Source organism: Myotis yumanensis, unplaced genomic scaffold, assembly GCF_028538775.1.
Source record: "Myotis yumanensis isolate MYYU_CA2020_CCGP unplaced genomic scaffold, mMyoYum1.0.hap1 SCAF_6, whole genome shotgun sequence".
NCBI classification, from domain to species: domain Eukaryota; kingdom Metazoa; phylum Chordata; class Mammalia; order Chiroptera; family Vespertilionidae; genus Myotis; species Myotis yumanensis.
In genome coordinates this window covers 30,785,822-30,806,193 of record NW_027223757.1, presented here as the reverse complement: position 1 = coordinate 30,806,193, position 20,372 = coordinate 30,785,822, and the positions used below count along the sequence as shown (strand labels likewise).

The following is a 20,372-nucleotide window of genomic DNA, read 5'->3' as shown; positions in this document are numbered from 1 at the left end:
CCCCTTTAAATAGGAGGGAGATATATTTGGACAGCATTACAAATGTAGCTCGAAATTGCAACTTGGTGTTAAACCAGAATGCTCTGGGCATGTCTGCTGAAATGAGGTAACCACGCCCACCAACTGTCCACTGGAATGAGGGACAGAGGAGCAGTTAGTGTAAAATTCATCTTCACAAGAAGTGAAGAATCAAGCATCTGAAGGGAAAGCTACTTCTAGGCATGGTGTAGTGTTAACCACTTGGCTTTGTCCCCTGCTCAGCTCCCTATGGACTCATATCTCTCCCAGGGAAGAAATAGAGCTGTGAACAAAGAATGAAGTAAAAGCTGTTTTCCCCCAAATCCTCTTGGATATGAGAGTAAAAGCCAATACCACACTGAGAGACCTCATGGAATGTAGCCCAGAAAGGCAGAGAAGCGCCAAGTGTAGCATAACTTTGGTATCTCAAAGGCTCCATGCATCATAGGCCATAACCACTGGTGCAGGGAGCAGTGTCCTCAGAAACTTAGACATTCATTGTGTTGCTGCATCCCCAGGATGTGTCAGTACAACCCAGCAGGGGTGGGACAGAAAACAAAAAGAGTGAAAGAAGAAGATATCACATGTAGCTGACTTATTTATGAGCAAGCACACGTGAAAATCTCAGAAATACTTGCATGAGCTCAGCTGCATTGTTAGCAGGAGAGGTTAACTACATTACCATCATTGACCAGCTTTTAAATAATAATGGTGAAATGAGTTCTTTATACTCCAATTACTCACTGCAGCATTTTGTATAATTGAATTTTACAATTAAGCAGTCTGTCTACCCAAAAAGCTCACGTATTTGCTACATCTGTTCAAGATCTCCAGAACCCAGGTAGATAGCCTCTTCAGGGATATTAAAGAGAATGAATACTGCAAAACAGACTATTGTTCTTTTGAAAATGGTAAACATGAGATTTAAAAAAAAAACAAGCACCTTTATAAAAGTAGTCATTTTATAAAAACAATTTAAAAGGCTGACTATCTGCGGGCCATCTGTCCTGGTGTATATATATAAGAACCTTATTTTTCATAACACTTCAGCCATGCTGCTCACGTCCTTTCCAGTCATTAAGGAAATAATGTTCCTTCTTTCATGCTCCTTAAATGGCTTCACACACTGCATCATGTTGAAGCTGCCAAAATAACACTTCATGGCAGTATAACAATTTTACCCAAATTCAATAATTTTCTTAATCTTGGTTTATATTTTTACCGTGACTCCATACTTCCGCATGCCTAAAGAGTACTTTTTGTTACTTTATTCATTTAGTTGGGTTTCTGTCCTACCATCTTCTAATAAAAAGTCTTTGAAGTGCCCTGTGCCTCTAGTTCCAGGTGATGGTGAGATTAGTCTCACTACTTTTTTCATCATTACCATAAGTGCAGGAATAGAGACGAAAGGTCCAGTGAGGGTGTCCACACCACTACCACCAATTTCCTAGATAAGAGGGTCGGTGGTTGAGTATTTCAGCTGGGGAGATATGATTGTACTCTAGCCAGGAGAGGAGAAAAGGAGATCTCTGGAACATAACTGTGACAGAGTAGAAAATCAGTAAGGCTTTCATTTAAGTAAACTCAGTAGGCTCCTTGGAAAATTTTACCATTAGAAGATGGAAAATTTAACAAGATATCTGTTAGGTTAAAAACTCTATGAAAACTACAGTGATATGGAAGTGATTCACACACAAGTACATATGGTCTAGAAAGAAGAGCAGAGATCTTGGAACACATCACCCGCAATTCCAGAAATCGCATACTGAAAGCATTGCTGTGCGCTATCCCATAAGTGTAAGAAATGATATTATCAAGTTCAGCTACACATTTTCATTTTCACTTAGCCAACCCTTTAAATTTTAAATCGTAATATATATTTCTATAAATACTGCTGACCCCCATCCACTGGTACCTGTTAAGATTTCTGTGCTTATAAAGTATGAAGATGCGTGTGTGTGTGTGTGTGTGTGTGTGTGTGTGTGTGTGTGTGTGTTGGGGGTGAGATGAAAGGGGTGGAAAGCAAATGGGAAGAATAATTCTCTGGGATAAAACAGTCTGGCAACAACTTTCCATCCTTTTCTGAAATAGCCTTATCATCTTGTCATCTACTGGGCTACTCTTTTCTATCAGGAAAATGACAAAAGCCCCACTCTCAGTGAGAAGACGAAGGAGGTGGAGAAGGAGGAGGGGGATGAGACGGGAGACAGAGAAAGAGAGAAGAGACTGAGAGATTTACCTTCCGATGAGTGAGAACTCGCCCACCACGCCCAGGCGCCGCATGGCGCTCAGGAGGCCCCGGACCGTCATGCCTTCGCAGAAGCAGACCACCACTCTCGCCTTGGGGAGCCGTTCTCGGAGCTTGCGCAGGAGTCGGTCGAAGCTCTTCTCCCCAGCATTGCTGTAGATTTTGTCTGAATGGGCGATGCAGAGACCTTCCTGGGCAGCCAGCTCTTTGAAAGCGTCCATTCCACTCTCCCCATAATTCCCTGTCCAAAAAACAATCAGCAGATGTTCAAGACAACCTGGCAGCAGCCGCACTCACACCTGGAATAAGGATTCCCTGGCCACTGGGAATGGAGAGGACAGACTGATCAAATAACTTGTCAATGTAACTGGGACTGAAGGAAGATTTGGATGGATCAAGGAGTGTGATCAAACCATCAACTCTGAAAATAATGAGAAACTATCTAACTAGGGCATCCACAGTGAAACAAGTTTTGATAAATGAAGGCCTGCTGCCCTATTTTATAATCATGATTAATAGTGGCTGTCCCAAATTTTAGCACTGTGGGAGAGATCAGCGCATTGTGGTAGGAGGTCAAATAGCACAATGAAAAGGCCTGTTCCTTTGAGGGCTTGCTTCCCAGGCAGCCTGGTTAAGAGGTAGACACTTATGGTGACAGCAAGCCCTGCCACATTTCCATGAAGAGGGAGTAAGCAAAGCAAACGGAATACCTGGCCAGGCCAGACTAAGCAGACAAGAAACACATACAGGATTCAGTCAAAATCCAACACCCTCTGATGAAGTGATGGGGCTATGGGAGATTTGGCCTTCTGTTTTGATTTTTATGTTAATGCCATTGCTATAATAAAATATACTTTAAAAAACTAAGAACTCATAGAAATCAATTAAATAAAACAAGTATCACATTGTGTCAATTCCCCATCTCTCAGTCTCACTGATAACTGTAGGCCCCGCCTTAGTGTCCTCTATAGCTCTACTCCTTTCCCTGAGTTGATACCCAGGTAGATGATTCAATACAATGTCCCCAGTTTCTCAACTCCCTCCATCCAATATTTCCTATAACCCAACTATTTCTACTTTTGACTTTGTTATCACAAATGTCACTAATATCTCTGAATGTGGCTGTCAAACATCCCAGTCTTTGTTTATCCCTTCTTATCTTTCAAGCTCATATATTCTAATACCCATTCTCTAGCATTCATTCTACCTCAGAGAAACCTCAAATCAATTTACCGCAATATGTTTCTTTCCATCCTGCCTCTCATTTGCCTCATAGCCTAATTTAGATTTTATAGCCCATCTTCCTTAGCACTCCCTTGAAAATTTTTCCACTCCCTTGTGTTTCCCTGACAAAACCTTAATACTAGTTAAACCCAGCCATTCTCCTAGTCCATGTTTACACCTAAACATGGCTGAAAAAACTCATAACCTTGATGACTGGTTTTATTTAAAAATTATGAGCATAGCCTGGCCGGTGTGGCTCAGTGGTTGAGTGACAACCTATGAATTTGGAGGTCACGGTTCAATTCCGGTCAGGGCACAAGCCTAGGTTTCAGGCTCAGTCCCTAGTAGAGGGTGTGTTGAAGGAAGCTAAGCAATTATTTTCCCTCATCATTCATGTTTCTATCTCTCTCTCTCCCTCTCCTTCCTCTCTGAAATCAATAAAAATATATATTTTTAAAAAGAAGCAACTAGAGATGTTATTATTGTTTTTTTAAATTATGAGCATACATACCAAAAGGGGCACTCAATAGTGCAAGGATATAGTACGACATCTCCACTGTAAATAAATTTTCCTAGTCTCTAACATGATTATTTTATCCTTGCTTTTCTCTCATCTAATCTCTAAACAACTGACCTTACCTCTGACCCTCATCTCAGTTGGGACCTTCATTTCATATTTCAGTAAGAACACAGAAACATCAAATTAGAATTAATTCAGCTACACACCACAACATCTATGAAACTTTATTCACTGGCACTCATATTTGCTAGCATCCCATCTACTGCAAATTTGAAGTGCTTCTGCCTCAGGATAGAGCTGACTTCTGCTCATGAATGAAGTCCCATCACTATTAAAGGACTTTCTTCTGATATTATCCCCTCTCTTTTGTAAAATAAATTTCCCTTTCTAATGATGTCAATCAAAAAAAAATACTCTTGCCGAACTGGTGTTGCCTAGTGGTTGAGCATTGACTCATGAACCAAGAGGTCCCCAGTTTGATTCCTGGTCAGGGCACATGCCAGAGTTTCAGGCTCGATCCCCAAGGTGGGGTGTGTAGGGCAGCAGATCGATGTCTCTCTGTCATCAATATTTCTTCTAACTATACCTCTCCATCCCCCTTTCTCTAAAATTAATAAAAACACATTTTAAAAAATACTCTTAGACTCTTTGTTCCACTTCAGTCATCACCTCATTCACTACTGTTCACAGCAATAATTGTTGCCTAGATCTATGTATTTGCTTCATCATCTCTCAGTCTCTCCTTGACCTTCACTTCCATCACTTCAGAATATTTTTTGTCAAACTCTTCTCCTGTCAAGGTCACCAATATTTTCCCTGTTGCCTTATTTTATGATCTGTTGTCTGACTTAATCTTCATGAACTACTCAGCTGCATTCAACAGTTGGCTGCACCCTCCTTGAAATACTTTTTCCTCTTGGTTTCTGTGACACAGCCTCTCAAGGTTTCCTCACCACTTACTGACTACTCCTGAATGTATTTGCTAGATATTCTTATTCTTTCAATATCTACATAATGTCATACCAGGAACAGCCCTGGGAAACTTTCTCTTCTATAGTCTCATGAAGCACCCTCATTCAGTCACATTCCTTCAAATATCATTTGAATACCATGGTTGAATCTTAAATATAGATCCTCATACTAGACTGCCATTTGGAGCAAAATATTTGTACATTCAATTGCCTACCTGACATTTGTATCCACTTAAAGACATTTCAAACTTATTTGAAATAGAATTTTTCCCTCTCAACCTTGCAAACCTGCTCCTTCTAGACATCTCCTATTAGTAAATAGTGCATTACCCAGCAGTTAGTTCAATAATAAAATTTAGGGACTGTTTGGACTTCTTCTTCTCTTCTATTGCAGATTAATTCCTATAGACTCTCTCTCTAAAATGTTCCTAAGTCAGTCTCTTCTTTGTTTCAATCTTTGCCACCTTAAACCAAGTGTCTTAGGTTAGGTTCCCTAAAAACAGAGCTGAGGTAAAAATTCTTGTTCAAATTATTTATTGAAGAGGAGAGAAGCAAGAGAATGACAGGAGGGAAATGCCAAGCAAAAATGTCATCTCAGCGAGAGACATCAAGCTTCAGCTTGATTCCACAAGAAAGTGCTAGAGCACAAATTAATAATACTCAGTGTTGGCAAAACACAAATGCATTCAATTTTGGAGAAAGCAGGTCAAACTTTTGGTGGACAACTTAGAAGCAGTTTTCAAATTTTGTCAAGGTAAATATCATATAAATACAGCAATTGTTAAGTCAAAATAATTTCAAAAGACTATCATCCCTCCCTTCTCCCCACCAAAAAAAAAAAAAGGATATAGGACTTAAATCTCAGTTTCTATAAAAATTTCATGGGCATTGTAATAAAACCGAATTAAGATTCTCCTATATTTTTAAAAATAAAGTGTTCTTGTATCTCTTTTTTTATAACAGAAATTATCAGTTAAATGTATTTGCCTTTTAATTCAAGCATCTTTATGTACCCTAATCCAGTCCAGTAAAGCCCAAAAGGATTCATTACCACATCACAAAATCCTCAGCTCCCTGGACTGTGGAAACACATCAAAGTTCAAGCAAGAGGCATTGACAGATTTTTAAGGGAGAAACTGCAGGTGGCAAGTGGATGCCTCATCTGTCTGCAGAGAAGGGCATGGGAAGGAAGTCAGATGTCTATTTCTCACCATAAGTGCAGATTCAGGAATCTACAAGGTGCATAGACATCACAGCAAAAGGCACTGTCAGTCTGTCATAAATTGGTGTTATTAGGGGAATAACTTTACTACTCAGGTGTCAAACTTGGGTTTCAGTCACAGAAAACTATTTTGTTCCTTTGTCAAAATACATGCAGGATAGATGAGCAACAATATATTATGCATTCAAACAAGAAAATTCTTCTAGTGAAGACCTTGGACATAAGCAGACAAGAAACAGATACAGGGCTTACTCAAAATCCAATAACAGAACCCCTCAGGTTACAGATGAGGAAATAGATCCACAGAGGGGGAAAAGGCTCATGAGTGGGTATGAAGCTTCTTTGTGTTGGAACTGGAACGCTTCTACATAATTTGACTCCTAGGTTGCTCTTAATAGCCAAAGCAATCAAGCATGTATATTTTCATAATCCAGAAGACTGTCTGCATAGGTCAATAGGTTTTATGAAATATTAGTCCCAATTTCTTTATTAATATGTTTTTATTCTGATAGCAATTCTTTATTACACAAATTGATAGAGAGCTGAGTAACATGCACTGGACCATATTTAAACTAGCTATTTCTCTCACTATTCCTAAAAGACCCCAAACTGATATCTAAATTTCCATGAGAGTAGCTCTAATATAGGAAGAGCAACTATACTTTTGCGAATCTTTATACTTTAAAAATTGCATTCATAAACATTACCTTATTTGATTGTTACAACACCATATTGTACTCATTATATTGATAACAGTGCTAGATGTAAATACCATACAATATAGGAAGAAAACTGCCTCCAGGGAGTTTAAAATCATGTTACTTTCATTTAGTATTAGCAGAACTAATGATATGACAAGGACTAGTTTAAGTGTCTAAGAATCAGAAAAAGCTGCCTAAAAAAGTGCCACTTGTTGGTGAGGATGTGGAGAAAAGGGAATCCCTGTGTAATGTTGGTAGAAATGCAAGTTGGTATAGCCATTATGGAAAATAGTATAAGATTCTTCAAAAACTTAAAAATATATCCAGTAATCCCACTACTTGGTATATATCCAAAGGATATAAAATCAGTATCTCAAAGAGTTATCTGCACTCCCATGTTTACTGTAGTATTTTTCACAATAGCTAATATATGAAAACAACCTAAGTGTCCATCAATGGATAAATGGATAAAGAAACTATGATACTAATATGAACATGTAGACACACACAGTGGAGTAATAGCCATTAAAAAAATCCCACCATTTGCAACATGAATGAACCCACAGGACCTTATACTAAGTGAAACAAGCCAGACAGAGAAAGAAAAATACTGCATGATCTTATTTACATGTGGAATCTAAAAAAGTCAAACTTATAGAGCCAGAGAGCAGAACAGTGACTACCAGGGGTTAAGGAGTGGAAAAAAATGGAGAGATGTTGGTCAAAGGTAAAAACTTTGTTGTAAGAGGAGTAAGCTCTGGGGATTCAATGTACAGTATAATGAATGTATACTTAATGATATAATTATATGTAATAATATACCATTACTAATATGTATAATATACTTAAAATTTGCTAGGATAGCAGATCTTAAATGTTCTTACCACAAAAAAAGTTAGCAATGAGAGGTGATGGATGTGGGAATTAGCTTGATTGTGGTAATCATTTCACTATACATGTATATATAATGTCCAACAATGACATTATATCCCTTAAATATATAAAATGTTTCAAATATACCTCAGTAAATCTGGGGGAACAAAAGAAAAAAAGTCTTTATTCCAGGTCTTCAATTATGAACAGATTTTCCACAGATAGAAAGAATGGTAGGTACATGTATTCTTTGTCTGTCTACTAGGTCATGAGCAAATCATGCCAGGCTCAAAATAAAGCACTCAGCACAGAGCACACCCTCTTGTCCTCCTGTCCCACTTCCATTCTGCTACTCAGGCTTCCTCTTGCCTTTCCTGGTGTTAAGAAATTTATTTAGATACTTCTCTGTGCAGCCTTGGAAGATATACAAAGAACTGGCTTTTAATAGAACTCTTAAAAAATAAAAGAGCCATGGAATTGTAAACACCCAGACCTGATAGAGAGCTGCATATTAACATTCAATTAGCAAATAGATTATTGAGTTCTCAACTTGAAAAAACATCCCTGGGTTCTGCACTTCAAGAATTGCCAAGAAACATTGGACACTGGCTCTGCCTTCAGTTTGATGAATATTTACTATGTGTCTAGCTCTGTACTAAAATAGCTAGCTTTCATTTAGCCATCACAACAACTCCATATAAAGTTATCAGTTCTCTTTTACAGGCAAGGACACGAAAGCTTCAAGAAGTTAAGTAACTTGCCCAAGATCATACAGGGGAAGAACTGGGATTTCACATCTGAATTCTATACTGCCCCCTACATGGACTTACAACTGTGAAGGCATGACACAAGATTACGAAACACAGCAACAATAAAAAGCCGCATAAGCTACATGTGAAATGGAAAACAGCATAATATTAAGAGAGCAGGGAGGGTCAAAGAATACCTTTGGGAAAAGTAGGAATGAAACTTGGCCTTAGAGAGTGTATGCAAGGGTTTGGTATTCAGGGTGAATGGGACTGGATGAGAATCCACAAAGGTATTTTTAGAGGCAATGAGAAGAGAAGTCCCACTGGAGCAGAAGGTTCATGTTTTATAGCATGACACTCTATATAACGAATTTCAAGTGAAGCATCTGGCATACCACTACCAGACTGCCACATGGAAATATACTATATGTTGCTGTGTCATAACAGATTTTATAACAGACTTTATCACTGTTATAATGTTGCCTAAACTCTAGAGAGTAAGAAAGGGAAGAGTTGAAAGTCTATAAAATATAAAATTAAGATGTGTTGAAAAATATTAATTCTACCTCATGTAACAAAAAGATTTACAGAGAGCAAATCAAGATATTCTATAAATTAAGCTTCTAAACAGACCTTGTGGGAAGATTTATAAGAGAGAACATGGGGGTTGCAAAGAATCCCCATTGTTTGTAATAATAAAAGTGTTTAGATATAATAGAAATGGACATTATTGCCCATACATAGACTGCCTTAATTTCTGCCTTATTTCACGCTTGCATTTCTTCCTTGGTATTCTATAGTAGCCTCAGGCTTCCCAATGAGCTGAAATCATTAGAGCCATGGCCCAGTCTTTATCTAAAGTCCTGGAGACTGACTACTCTGCCTCCTGGGACGTCTTGGACAAATAAGATAATATCCAATTTTTAAAAGAATCATGATGAGTAAATTTTCTCTCATCGTACATTTAGAAACTACTGGAAATATTCAACAACAAACAATATAAGAAAGTTCTTCTTTTTTACCTTAATCCCTTGTGATGAAATATAAATATATTTCCTCTTCATTTCAGTAAAGACTGAGCTGGTTTAAGTTCTTTTTGAGTGTGGGTGAGGGGACACGGGGAGTCTTTCTGCAAACCACAATTTAGCTTTCTCTTCAAGAAAAACAAATTTATACTTCAACATTTTGGGGCAATCTTGATTTTTTCGTTACTCCCACTTAAAGCATAGAAAATGTCATGGCTCCCCTGACTCCATGCACACACCTGCAGTCAGCATTATGGGTCTGTCTGGTCGGGTCAGAGGTGAGTGAGTCATCCCTGGCCTTAGAGGCATGCAAGAGAATTCCTATGCAAGGTCAGTGAAGGAACTGCCTCACACAGGGCAATCACAGAGAATAAAAGGGAATCATTTTACCAGCAATTTCCCATCCTACCTACAATCATCCCAGTTTGAACAGTTTTAACATCTAAGAGGAAGAAGAAAAATTACCAAGAAGTGATTGACATCTTTGTGCAATATAATGGAAGCCAAGTAACCTTTGTCTCATCACATTTTCAGGGATGCTGTACAGCTGAGTGAATGAGAGGATGACCCTCGGGACAATCAACCTGGTTTGTGTTCTGGATCCTGGATAAGAAGATAGATAGCCTTTAAGGGTTTTATTTAAGCTTTGATTTCCTCTTGTGTAAAATGTAGATTATAATATGCATCTCAAAGACTTATGATTATTAAATCATATGTGTTAATGATTGTAGTAAAGTTCCCAGAACAGAGAAATAATCAGGGAATGGGGCCTATTTTTACTCTCCATGTACCTCTAAAGTTGTAGAATATAAAAATGGACATAAGACTTTAGCAGGACCTAAGAGCTTTATTTTTTTAAATATGCTTTATCTTTAAAAAGTTTTAGGTTCATGGCAATATTGAGCTGAACGTACAGAGATTTCCTATGTATACCCTACCCCCAGATGCATAGTCTCCCCCATTATCAACATCCTCTACCGGAGAGGTACATTTGTTATAGTAATGGATAAACTTACGTTGACACACTATTATTACCCAGAGGTCATAGTTTATATTAGGGCTTACTCTTCATGTTACATATTCTATGGGTTTGAATAAATCTATAATGACATGCATCCATCATTGTAGTATTATACAGTATACCTCACTACCCTTAGAATCTTCTGTGTTTTCCCTATTCACCCTTCTCTCTCTGCTAACCCATGGCAACCACTTATCTTAGGTCAGGTAGGATGCCCTAAGAGCTTTAGATTCCATTTTCTCTATGTTCCTATTTATAAAATTCAAACTTGTGATTATTTCTTTAACTGCAGTGCTTCGCTCTCCACTCATGTTTCACCTTATTCCCAGGTTATCTCTAGATTTTTTTTCCACAGTTGCACAAAGCAATTGCTTTCCTATTTTATTTGTGGACTGTTGGTGTTTACACAATGCATTCAAGAGTCTATGTTTGCCTATGTTGAGTCTCTGTCACTGAGTCTTCCTTAAGTGTCAGCCATAAATGACTCATATCAACTTTAGAGCTTTATACATTAACCAAGTTTCTGGTTTCTCTAATTTAAATATCTTTATGATATGGAGAAAAAAGTTAAGAGAAGGCCAAATGTAAGTGGTATAAAAATGAAAAAGGAGATCATCATTCTTTCAGAAAGCAGCATTTTTTCATTTCTGTTTTCACATGGAGGAAACAGGTTCATAGAGGCTGCCCTAAGCACACCTGTCCACTATCTCTGCCTATGTGACATTGAATATTAATCAAAAATGGGAAGGTAGCCCTGGCCAGTCTAGCTTAGCAGACAGAGTGTCAGCCTGCAGACTGAAGGGTCCTGAGTTCAATTATAGTCAAGGGCATATAACTAGGTTGCAGGTTTGATCCCTGGCCATGGTCCAGGCGAGTGCAGGAGGCAACCAATCGATATGTCTCTCTCACATCAATGTTTCTCTCTGTGTCTCTCCCCTTCCCTTCCACTCTCTCTAAAAATTAATGGAAAATGTCCTTGGTGAGGATTAACAAAAAAAATAAAAAATGAGAAGGTAGTATCTACCAAAAAGTTCAAAAAATGTACTCCAAAACACACACACACACACACACACACACACACACACACACAATCTGTATATATTTTTTAATGATAATACCCAATGTTGGCAAGAGTGTATTGAAATGAACACTCTCATATACTACTAATGGTAGTATAAAATGTTCTCATCTTTTAAGTGGAAAAATGTTAATACTAATGCTTTATTTTACACTCATATTTTTTCTTAGAAATTTAGTTTCAAAACATAATTTCATTGTCCATCAAGTTCCAATTACAAGGATCTTCATCGCAGTACATTATTATTAGAAAATATAACAGAAACAAACAAACAAACAAAAACAACAGTGTTCTACAATAGGAGATTGGGTAAATAGTTGTTATGTATTTATATAAAGAATACATGCAAACATTTTCATGAATTATGCTAAATTGTATTCAATACCATAGAAAATATTTATAACACATTGTTAAATACAAAATCGTTAAAAATAGTATGTAAAATATGAAGCTAATTTTAATGTATATTTACGTATTTTTTTTAAATATATTTTATTGATTTTTTTACAGAGAGGAAGGGAGAGAGATAGAGAGTTAGAAACATCGATGTGAGAGAAACATCGACCAGCTGCCTCCTGCACATCTCCCACTGGGGATGTGCCCGCAACCCAGGTACATGCCCTTGACCGAAATCGAACCTGGGACCTTCCAGTCCGCAGGCGACGCTCTATCCACTGAGCCAAACCGGTTTCGGCCATATTTACATATATAGAAAGTTTAAAGAACATGCATGAAAATATTAACAGGGGTTTCTTTAGATAGTAAAATTATATATAATTATGTTTTTACATTTTTATCTTTGTTTTCTAATTTACCTACAGTAATAATATACTATTTTGGTAGTAAAAATGTTTGAAATAAAAATACAGGGGGTAAAATTTTTATCTGAATATTATGTCAAATATTCTGGAATATTTGGGAAAATTTCCAGAAGGGAAAAGAACCTCTCATAATGACTATGTAACTTTTTTTCTTCCTAAAGAAAATAAGAAGTAGTAATGTTATAGTGACTGTCATTAAGGAAATTTGAACATAAGCCATGTGATATTTATGTACTTGGATTGAGAGAGCATGTGTAATATATACAGATTTACTGTTTAAAATCTTAAAATCTGACTAAGTCCCCCTACTTTATTAAAGAAGCATTTAGTCTCTTTTTTATTTATGAGATTTTGTCTGGGAGGCAAATTTTATCATTAACTGAGCTTCTGCCCTACAAAAAAGATATAAAAGTCTCAAAACAAGCTCTCTGCTGTGAATTTCCTACAAGGCTGGGCTGCAGGCCTGACCATCCCTTCTCCATGACAAGGAAGCACTTAAAGTTGAGGTCAAGATGTTTGGCCCATTCAAGTCTCTCCCCTTTGAGCAAAAGGCTCAAAGCAGTGTGAATAATGCCTAAACATCATTCAGCCATTTTTCTAATAGGGAATAAAGGGGAATTTAATCCAATTTGGTATCCTGAACATTGTCTCATTGAAGTTCAAAAAACATCACAGTATAAGGTGGTCCAGGAAGGGTAAGCAACATAAATGTTGCTAGATGCTAAAACAGTATTAAATTGTGAAATTTTATGGAGATCTTATGTTTGAATTATCTTCTTTTAACTTTACTACAACCTTGTTGCATCATTTTGTCATAATTATGTGCATTTACAAAGGAAACTGAGGATCTTGCCCAAAAATTGTCAGAGCTGGAATTTGAACTCAGATGTGTCTGACCCTAAAACCCATGCCCCTTAATTACTTACCTCTCACATATATACATTGTTTCAGATTCTAGTAGTTTCCTATGCATCATCCATTTCCCATGTTCCCTTACTAAAAAATACCCAATTTTAAGTGGGCTGACTGTGCACAGCCAAAACCCCTACCTTCCCAGACACCCTGGCAGCTAGAGATGCAGAAGTGATCCAAATCCAGATGATAAGAGTTAAATAGAAGTTGCCAGGTGAGGCTTCTGGGGAAATTTTATAAATGTCAGATGACAGAAATGCTTTTTAGACATTTTGCCCCATTTTTCTTTATACCAGTACATGTACCTGAGCCTGGAGGTTCAACAGCCATGTTGTTATACAATGAGGGTCAAATATGAAGATGAAGACACATGAAGGCTGAAGGAGCAGAAGACAGTACAGCCCAGATACCTAGTAGGATCACCATTCTGCGTTCTGGGCCTGCACTGTCTTCCCCTGGATGTCTTACTGCATGAGAAAGATGAATTCCTACCTGCTAAGCCACCATTATTAAAATGGTTTTCCACTATTTTCAGATGAACACATCTTTTATCCTCTCTAAGACGTTTTACCATGAAAATTCCCTGATGAAATCCAGAAGTCTTGACTGTCTAACTAGCTATGACCTTGAGCGGTTTATCGTTATGTCTTCTTTGCTCATGCTCAATATATAGGGTTTATATATTTAGTCTTTAAGTCTCCCTATAGCATGAGCATTTGGTGATTCCAGAACAATATGAATCAGCACTCTTTCGTAATCTAGAGCTTCATGTCAAAACATATTTTATATTCTCAGTACTCAGAATAAGCATCTGCTTAGCAATATTCTTTTCAACAGCTTTTTCCTTCCGCAATCTGATTCTTTTACAAGTGTATTATTACCATAGTGGAGGAGAAAGCATTTGTTGTATAACCATTTAAAATGTATATTGCCTGCATTTATTATTTTTTCCAATACTAACTTTTAGGGATACGGTCACTGAAACAAGGGAACAAGACACTGTCCTGTAGAAACAGGCAACATAAAACAAGGCCACTTAGAGAGCAAGCTCATTAGGTGAACCCGTAGCAATGGAAAGACATACTGTCCAGCATCAATGGACTGAAATTCAGCAGGAGCCAGCTGTTCCCTTTCCCCTCCAGAAGCTGCTTTTAGACACCTTTTGCTCAGTGGAATTACCCCAACACTGTTTCTGAGCTTTTGGTCTCCTCCTTTTGAACCCCGCTTTTTACATTTTTATATCATCAGTAAAACAGTCCATTTAACCAAGTCAAACTAGATTTTATCCTGGGTCAAAAAAAAATTAGTCTATGGAGAAAACATTTTGTCTTTAATTCAAAGGACATGAGACCCTCTGGCAGTAAATGCAGTGAATTAAAAACCCTTGGGTTTGGACCTGTGAAACCCAACTGGGGCTTGGTTCTGCCTCAGTCTGTGACCATGCTCAAGTTCTTGGACCGCTCTGGGTTCCAGTTTCCTTATGTGTAAAGTGAAGGGGTTGCACTGCATAATAAATGAGGTCTCTTACCATGCAAAGCTAGCTCTGGTTTACTGCATCAGGAAAAGCTCATTCCTTAGCATTTTCCATCACAAAGCCTTAGTGCAGTGGTTCTCAACCTTCTGGCCCTTTAAATACATTTCCTCATGTTGTGACCCAACCATCAAATTATTTTTGTTGCTACTTCACAACTGTAATGTTGCTACTGTTATGAATCGTAATGTAAATATCTGATATGCAGGATGGTCTTAGGCGACCCCTGTGAAAGGGTCGTTTGACCGCCAAAGGGGTCACGACCCACAGGTTGAGAATCACTGCCTTAGTGTGACCTGTCTTTCACCTTAATTCAGGTTATGCTGAGTTTGCTAATGGTTTTGCCAATACTCTTGGAGTAACACAATTTGTTTATAGTAGAGGCAGCATTGCAAAATGATGAGAAGCAGATCTGCTGGAACCAGAGTGCCTGGACTGGCTCAAATTCTGACTACCATACTAGTTAGTTGTGGGGCTTTGGTAAGTCAGTTAGCCTCATTGTGTTTTGATTCATCTGTAAAATGGGAATGATAACAGCAACCACTTCAATGAGTTGTTGTAAGAATTAAATGATTTCATATATGTAAATATTAGCATATTGTCAGTACTATATGAGAGTTTATTACTATTTATTCAACTAATATTTCTTGAGCTCTGTATGCCTGGAACCAGATGAGGCTCTTCACATCCATGTTCCCTTTTGGTCCTAAAAAATCTACACCTACCCTTTCTCATATGATCAAAAGGAAAGGTTGCATATGTTCCCACACAGTCAATGGGAGGTAAGGAAACTCAGCCCTGGTAGGCAAAGTCCAGAGCCCACACTCCTATTGACATGTGGTGGGGGTCCAGGCACGTGGATATGATGCTATTAACAACGCTGGCGAAGGCCTCTCCAGTCCAAGATGCCTACTTTACCAATGCCTAAAATTCTACCACTAGCAAGACATGACTTTTCTCTTTCTACTGCAAATAAAAATGCTCTTGAGGGAGGTAACCCATTAAAGCCCTGACATCCTAATATTTTTTTGTTTAGTAGATCTTTCTGAAAGCAATAGGCAGCTGGAAGGATCACGATGCTGTGGAGTTGAGAATCTGCAAAGCCAAGCAGCACACAGAAGGCAGTTTGTGAATTGCACAATGTTCTGGGCCCTGGGTACTTTCCCATGCTCATCCTCAGATCTTTACAACATCTTCTAATAGTGAACAATTCCTTGCATTTATTGTTTAAAATCTCACAGTATATTTTGACAAGTGGGCCACTGAGAGGGAATTGAGTGAGCATTTAATGAGACTATAAATGTGATGATACAATTAATGATAATGTTAGGATTAAAATATATGTATATGAAATATAAAGAAAGAGTTCCCACAGAACCTGAGTGGAAATCATCCACTGTAAATTTCCCTCATCTCTATGTGGTATCTGTTTCCTCATCACTATTATTAGTACAATTTAATTAGTTGTTAAAAAATAATGTATCATGGGCCAGTTTCCCATTTTGGTATTAAGTCATAATTTGTTTTCACCAATAAAAACATTATTTCTGAGAAGCCCAATATCGGGAATCAAACATTTCAGATACGCTTGGGCTATGACATTGCAGGATTAGAGTTCCTCTGCACTTCCCTCCTATTCCATGAGCTTTAAATTGATGGACCACACAGGCACTGTTGATTAAGCTCTTCCAATGACAACTTGCCAAGCTCTCTGACTGCCAAGTCACAGCCCTCCAATATCATAACAGAGAAAAGAGAGCAGAAATCTAGAAATTCAAACAAGCAGCTCTCTAGTCTCCAATTTCCCCACTATCACAAGGAAACATCTATATATATAAAAGCCTAAGCGACCATAACAACCGGTCAACCGAACAACCAGTCGACCGGTCGCTATGACATTCACTGACCACCAGGGGGAAGATGCTCAATACAGGAGCTGCCCCCTGGTGGTCAGTGCACTCCCACAGCCAACCTCCCGTAGCCCCTCCCCCCAGCAGGCCATCCTCGATCACTGGCCAGGCCAAGGAACCCCACCCATGCACGAATTCATGTACCCGGCCTCTAGTAGAAAGTTAAGTATTGCATCCTATGAATGAATGTGATCTCTTTGTCAGTCAATACCTTCCAGCAGACATGTGCCAGGCAGAGCTAAGCCCTTGGGGGCAAACATATGAGTGGGAGAAAGTCCATGCACTAGATAAACTCAGATTTCTGGAAGAGGCTGACATGCAAAATAATGATCATAAATGGTACTGGCATGAAGGCCAGAGAAGGGAGTGTCTACACCCAGTTGGGAAGGAGAAGAAAGGATTCCCCAATGGAGACAAATCGAACTAGGTTTTAAATAAGCTGGGTTTTTTGTTTTTGTTTTAAATATATATTTTTATTGATTTCAGAAAGGAAGTGAGAGGGAGAGAGAGAGGGAAACATTAATGATGAGAGAGAATCATTGATTGGCTGCCTCCTGCACTCCCCACACTGGGGATTGAGCCCATAACCCAGGCATGTGCCCTTGACCAGAACCGAACCCAGGACCCTTCAGTCCGCAGACCGACTCTTTATCCACTGAGCCAAACCAGCTAGGGCAGCTAGGTTTTTTTTATTCTGAATGATCAGAAAATAAGGACATTCAAACTGCTTCTGCCTACATATATCAGTTCCCTGAACCCATGCTAATTTAGGAACAACTATAGGCATTTGCCATTAAAAAAAAGAAACACAGAGAAGAGCAATAAAAAATAAAATGTGTGACAATTTCAAATACACACATACTAGTATACATGTAGAGACATACATGCATGTACCTGTGTGTGATATGTGAAAAAATAAACCTGTCTGTAGTGGAAGTTAATTTAGATGTTATATGTCTATTAAAAATGAAATCATTTCATTTCTTACTCTTTCTCACCTACAGCCTGTCTGTTCCTTAATGTGTGTTGAATTTATCCATCGTCATTACCTTAATCCAAGACTTCATTGTCTGCCTCTCCTTGACTTTTGCAACAATCTTCTGTGTGTTCTCCCCACATTCACTCTTATTCCTCTCCGAGCTATTCTCAGTTCATTCTCTATTATGGTTATCTCGTACATAATGGATCAATTTATTTACTGGCTCAGATCTCTAGTGGTTTTCCCTAACACTTAGGGTAGAATCCAAAAGGCACATGTTCTCATGTGACCTCCCACCTCCCTGCTGTGCCAGCCTCACTTCCTGCCATTTCACCAGTTAACCTCTGCAGCCAAATGGACTCCTTTCCATTTTCAAATGTGGAAGGCTCTCTCCCTGCTCAGAGCCTTCACTCGTTTGTTTCCCTCTGCTTTTACCAGACATTTCTATTCATCATTCGGGTTTCACCATCTCAGATCTGTCTCTTATTCATGGATGTCTTCCCTAACCACTATATATAAAGTGGCCCCCACCTTGGTTCCATCACTATATCCCATTTATTTACCTGATGGCACTTATGGTGAGATGTGGATAAACATGTAATTGTGTATTTATTAGTGTGGTTATTTGCTTAATGTCTGTATACCCCATCAGTGAAGGTAAAGGCCATGTCTGTATATCCTTGGTCCAGTGCAGTGCTGCTCAGTGTTTCAACTTATTCACACTTATTGTTGATCCATGAGTGATTCCTGATCAATTCAGACAGCAAATATATGATTAGTCTGCCTGATAATATCTTTGTTTCACTGGAAAGTGATTATATTGAATTTCAACTACTGGAGGAATTCCAGAGGTATATACCACTGCCCTTTCACAGACAGTGTAAGTGGCATTGTGTATTTTCTGCATTTGATTTTTAAATTTTGATTATATGTAATATTCTCTATATAATATTTTATGTAATATGATAATTTGGTGGATCTTAAAAACTCTCTTGTCTATGACCCTCATTTATAAATTATGTCCAAAAAAGTAAAGAAGCCTGGCTAAGGTCACAAAAGGAGTTAGTGGCAATACCACATGGAAGTCCAGGGCTCCTAATTTTGGGGATAGAACCCTCTCTACCATATAACCACATAAAATAGAATTCTAGGTTACTATTCAGAATTCTACACATACACCAAAACAAAAACAAACAAAAAAAGAGAGAGAAATATAGCAGGAGAAAAAACAGTCTTGAAATCTATTTAGAAATTATAACATCTGGGACAGTGGGAGCAAATTTGTTCTCAACCACTGCTCAATAAAATGACCAATGAAATATGTCCTATCCTTTCAGTTCCCAAGTCCTAATTGATTAAATAGGCATTAGAAGAGTAGACAGTGTTTAACTTTTCTAACTCTGGAAACATTATGTAATGTCTTAATGTATTGAGTTATTATGCAGCTAACTTTCTTCCAGGGAGAAACAGTAAACCTTGGGGGAACTAGAGCTCACTAAGATCTTCCCATTTATTTGTGTTAGTTTGGCAGGGAAAGCAGAAAGAACACCCATCTGAAATGCCTCGATAGTACTAATGATGAGAACCTCATTATATAAGAAGAGTTACTTAGCAAAAAGAAGTTGAAGATAAATGATGCTAGATAAATTTTTGTTCATATATTTATTTATTTATTGTAATTAAAAGAAAGTTCAGAGAGGACCTAGCACAACAAATGCATCACTCTGCACACAAAAAACATCACAGCCTGAGTTTGGGTACAATTCCCTTGCTTCTTAAGATTGAATTTCTCAGAAATTAGTTGCCTACTTTTTAAGGGTTTCTTTGGTGGAGTTAATAATGATTTAATACAGAAAATGAGATTCCCTGAAGCTTACCTTCTGGAAATACCAATAACTTTATTATGATTAAAATCTATTAAAAGATGAGTTCACTGAGAGAGGAAATAGCTTATCATAAGGTTCTCTTTAAGTCTTAGCACAGTACTGGGTTTTAACTTCTATGAAAACTTAAAGAATAATATTAAAGCTTAAAAATATAAAACCAAACTAATCAATTTTCAACTACTCAACATTAACATTCTCTTGACTTTCTGACATTACTTACCTATTATTCTTAAAAAATTTTATTATTGCCGTAGCTAATTTGGCTCAGTGGCTAGAGCATCAGCCTGGTGACTGAAGGGTCCCAGGTTCAATTCCAGTCAAGGGCACATGCCAGGGTTGCAGGCTTGATCCCCAGTAGTGGGGCATGCAGGAGGCAGCCGATCAGTGATTCTCCTCATCATTGATGTTTCTATCACTCTCTCCCTCTCCCTTACTCTCTGAAATCAATAAAAATATATTTTAAAAAATTTTTATTATTTGCTTTCGTTATTACTACATTTAACACATAAATCTTATAACTATGGAGCACAAGGACTGATATGAAGCCTCAAAAGTTATTTTTATTTTTCTTAGAAATAAAGGAAGTAAGGAAGGAAGTAGGGTGGGAAGGAGGGATGAGAGTAGGATGAGGAAAGAAGGAAAAAAAAAACTCTAGACCAGCGGTTCTCAACCTATGGGTCGCC

The 20,372-nt window shown here is 38.0% G+C and overlaps 1 protein-coding gene across 8 annotated transcripts in view; it reads right to left on the bottom strand.

Annotated features, from left to right (window-relative positions):
- Window positions 1-20,372, bottom strand: part of GRM1 (glutamate metabotropic receptor 1) — a 313,949-nt gene that overhangs the window by 209,023 nt on the left and 84,554 nt on the right. For all 8 annotated transcript variants that reach the window (XM_070417848.1, XM_070417849.1, XM_070417850.1 and 5 more), the window contains one exon: window positions 2,258-2,507. In XM_070417848.1, the coding sequence (XP_070273949.1) occupies window positions 2,258-2,507 (250 nt within the window). The remainder of the gene's footprint in view (window positions 1-2,257; window positions 2,508-20,372) is intronic.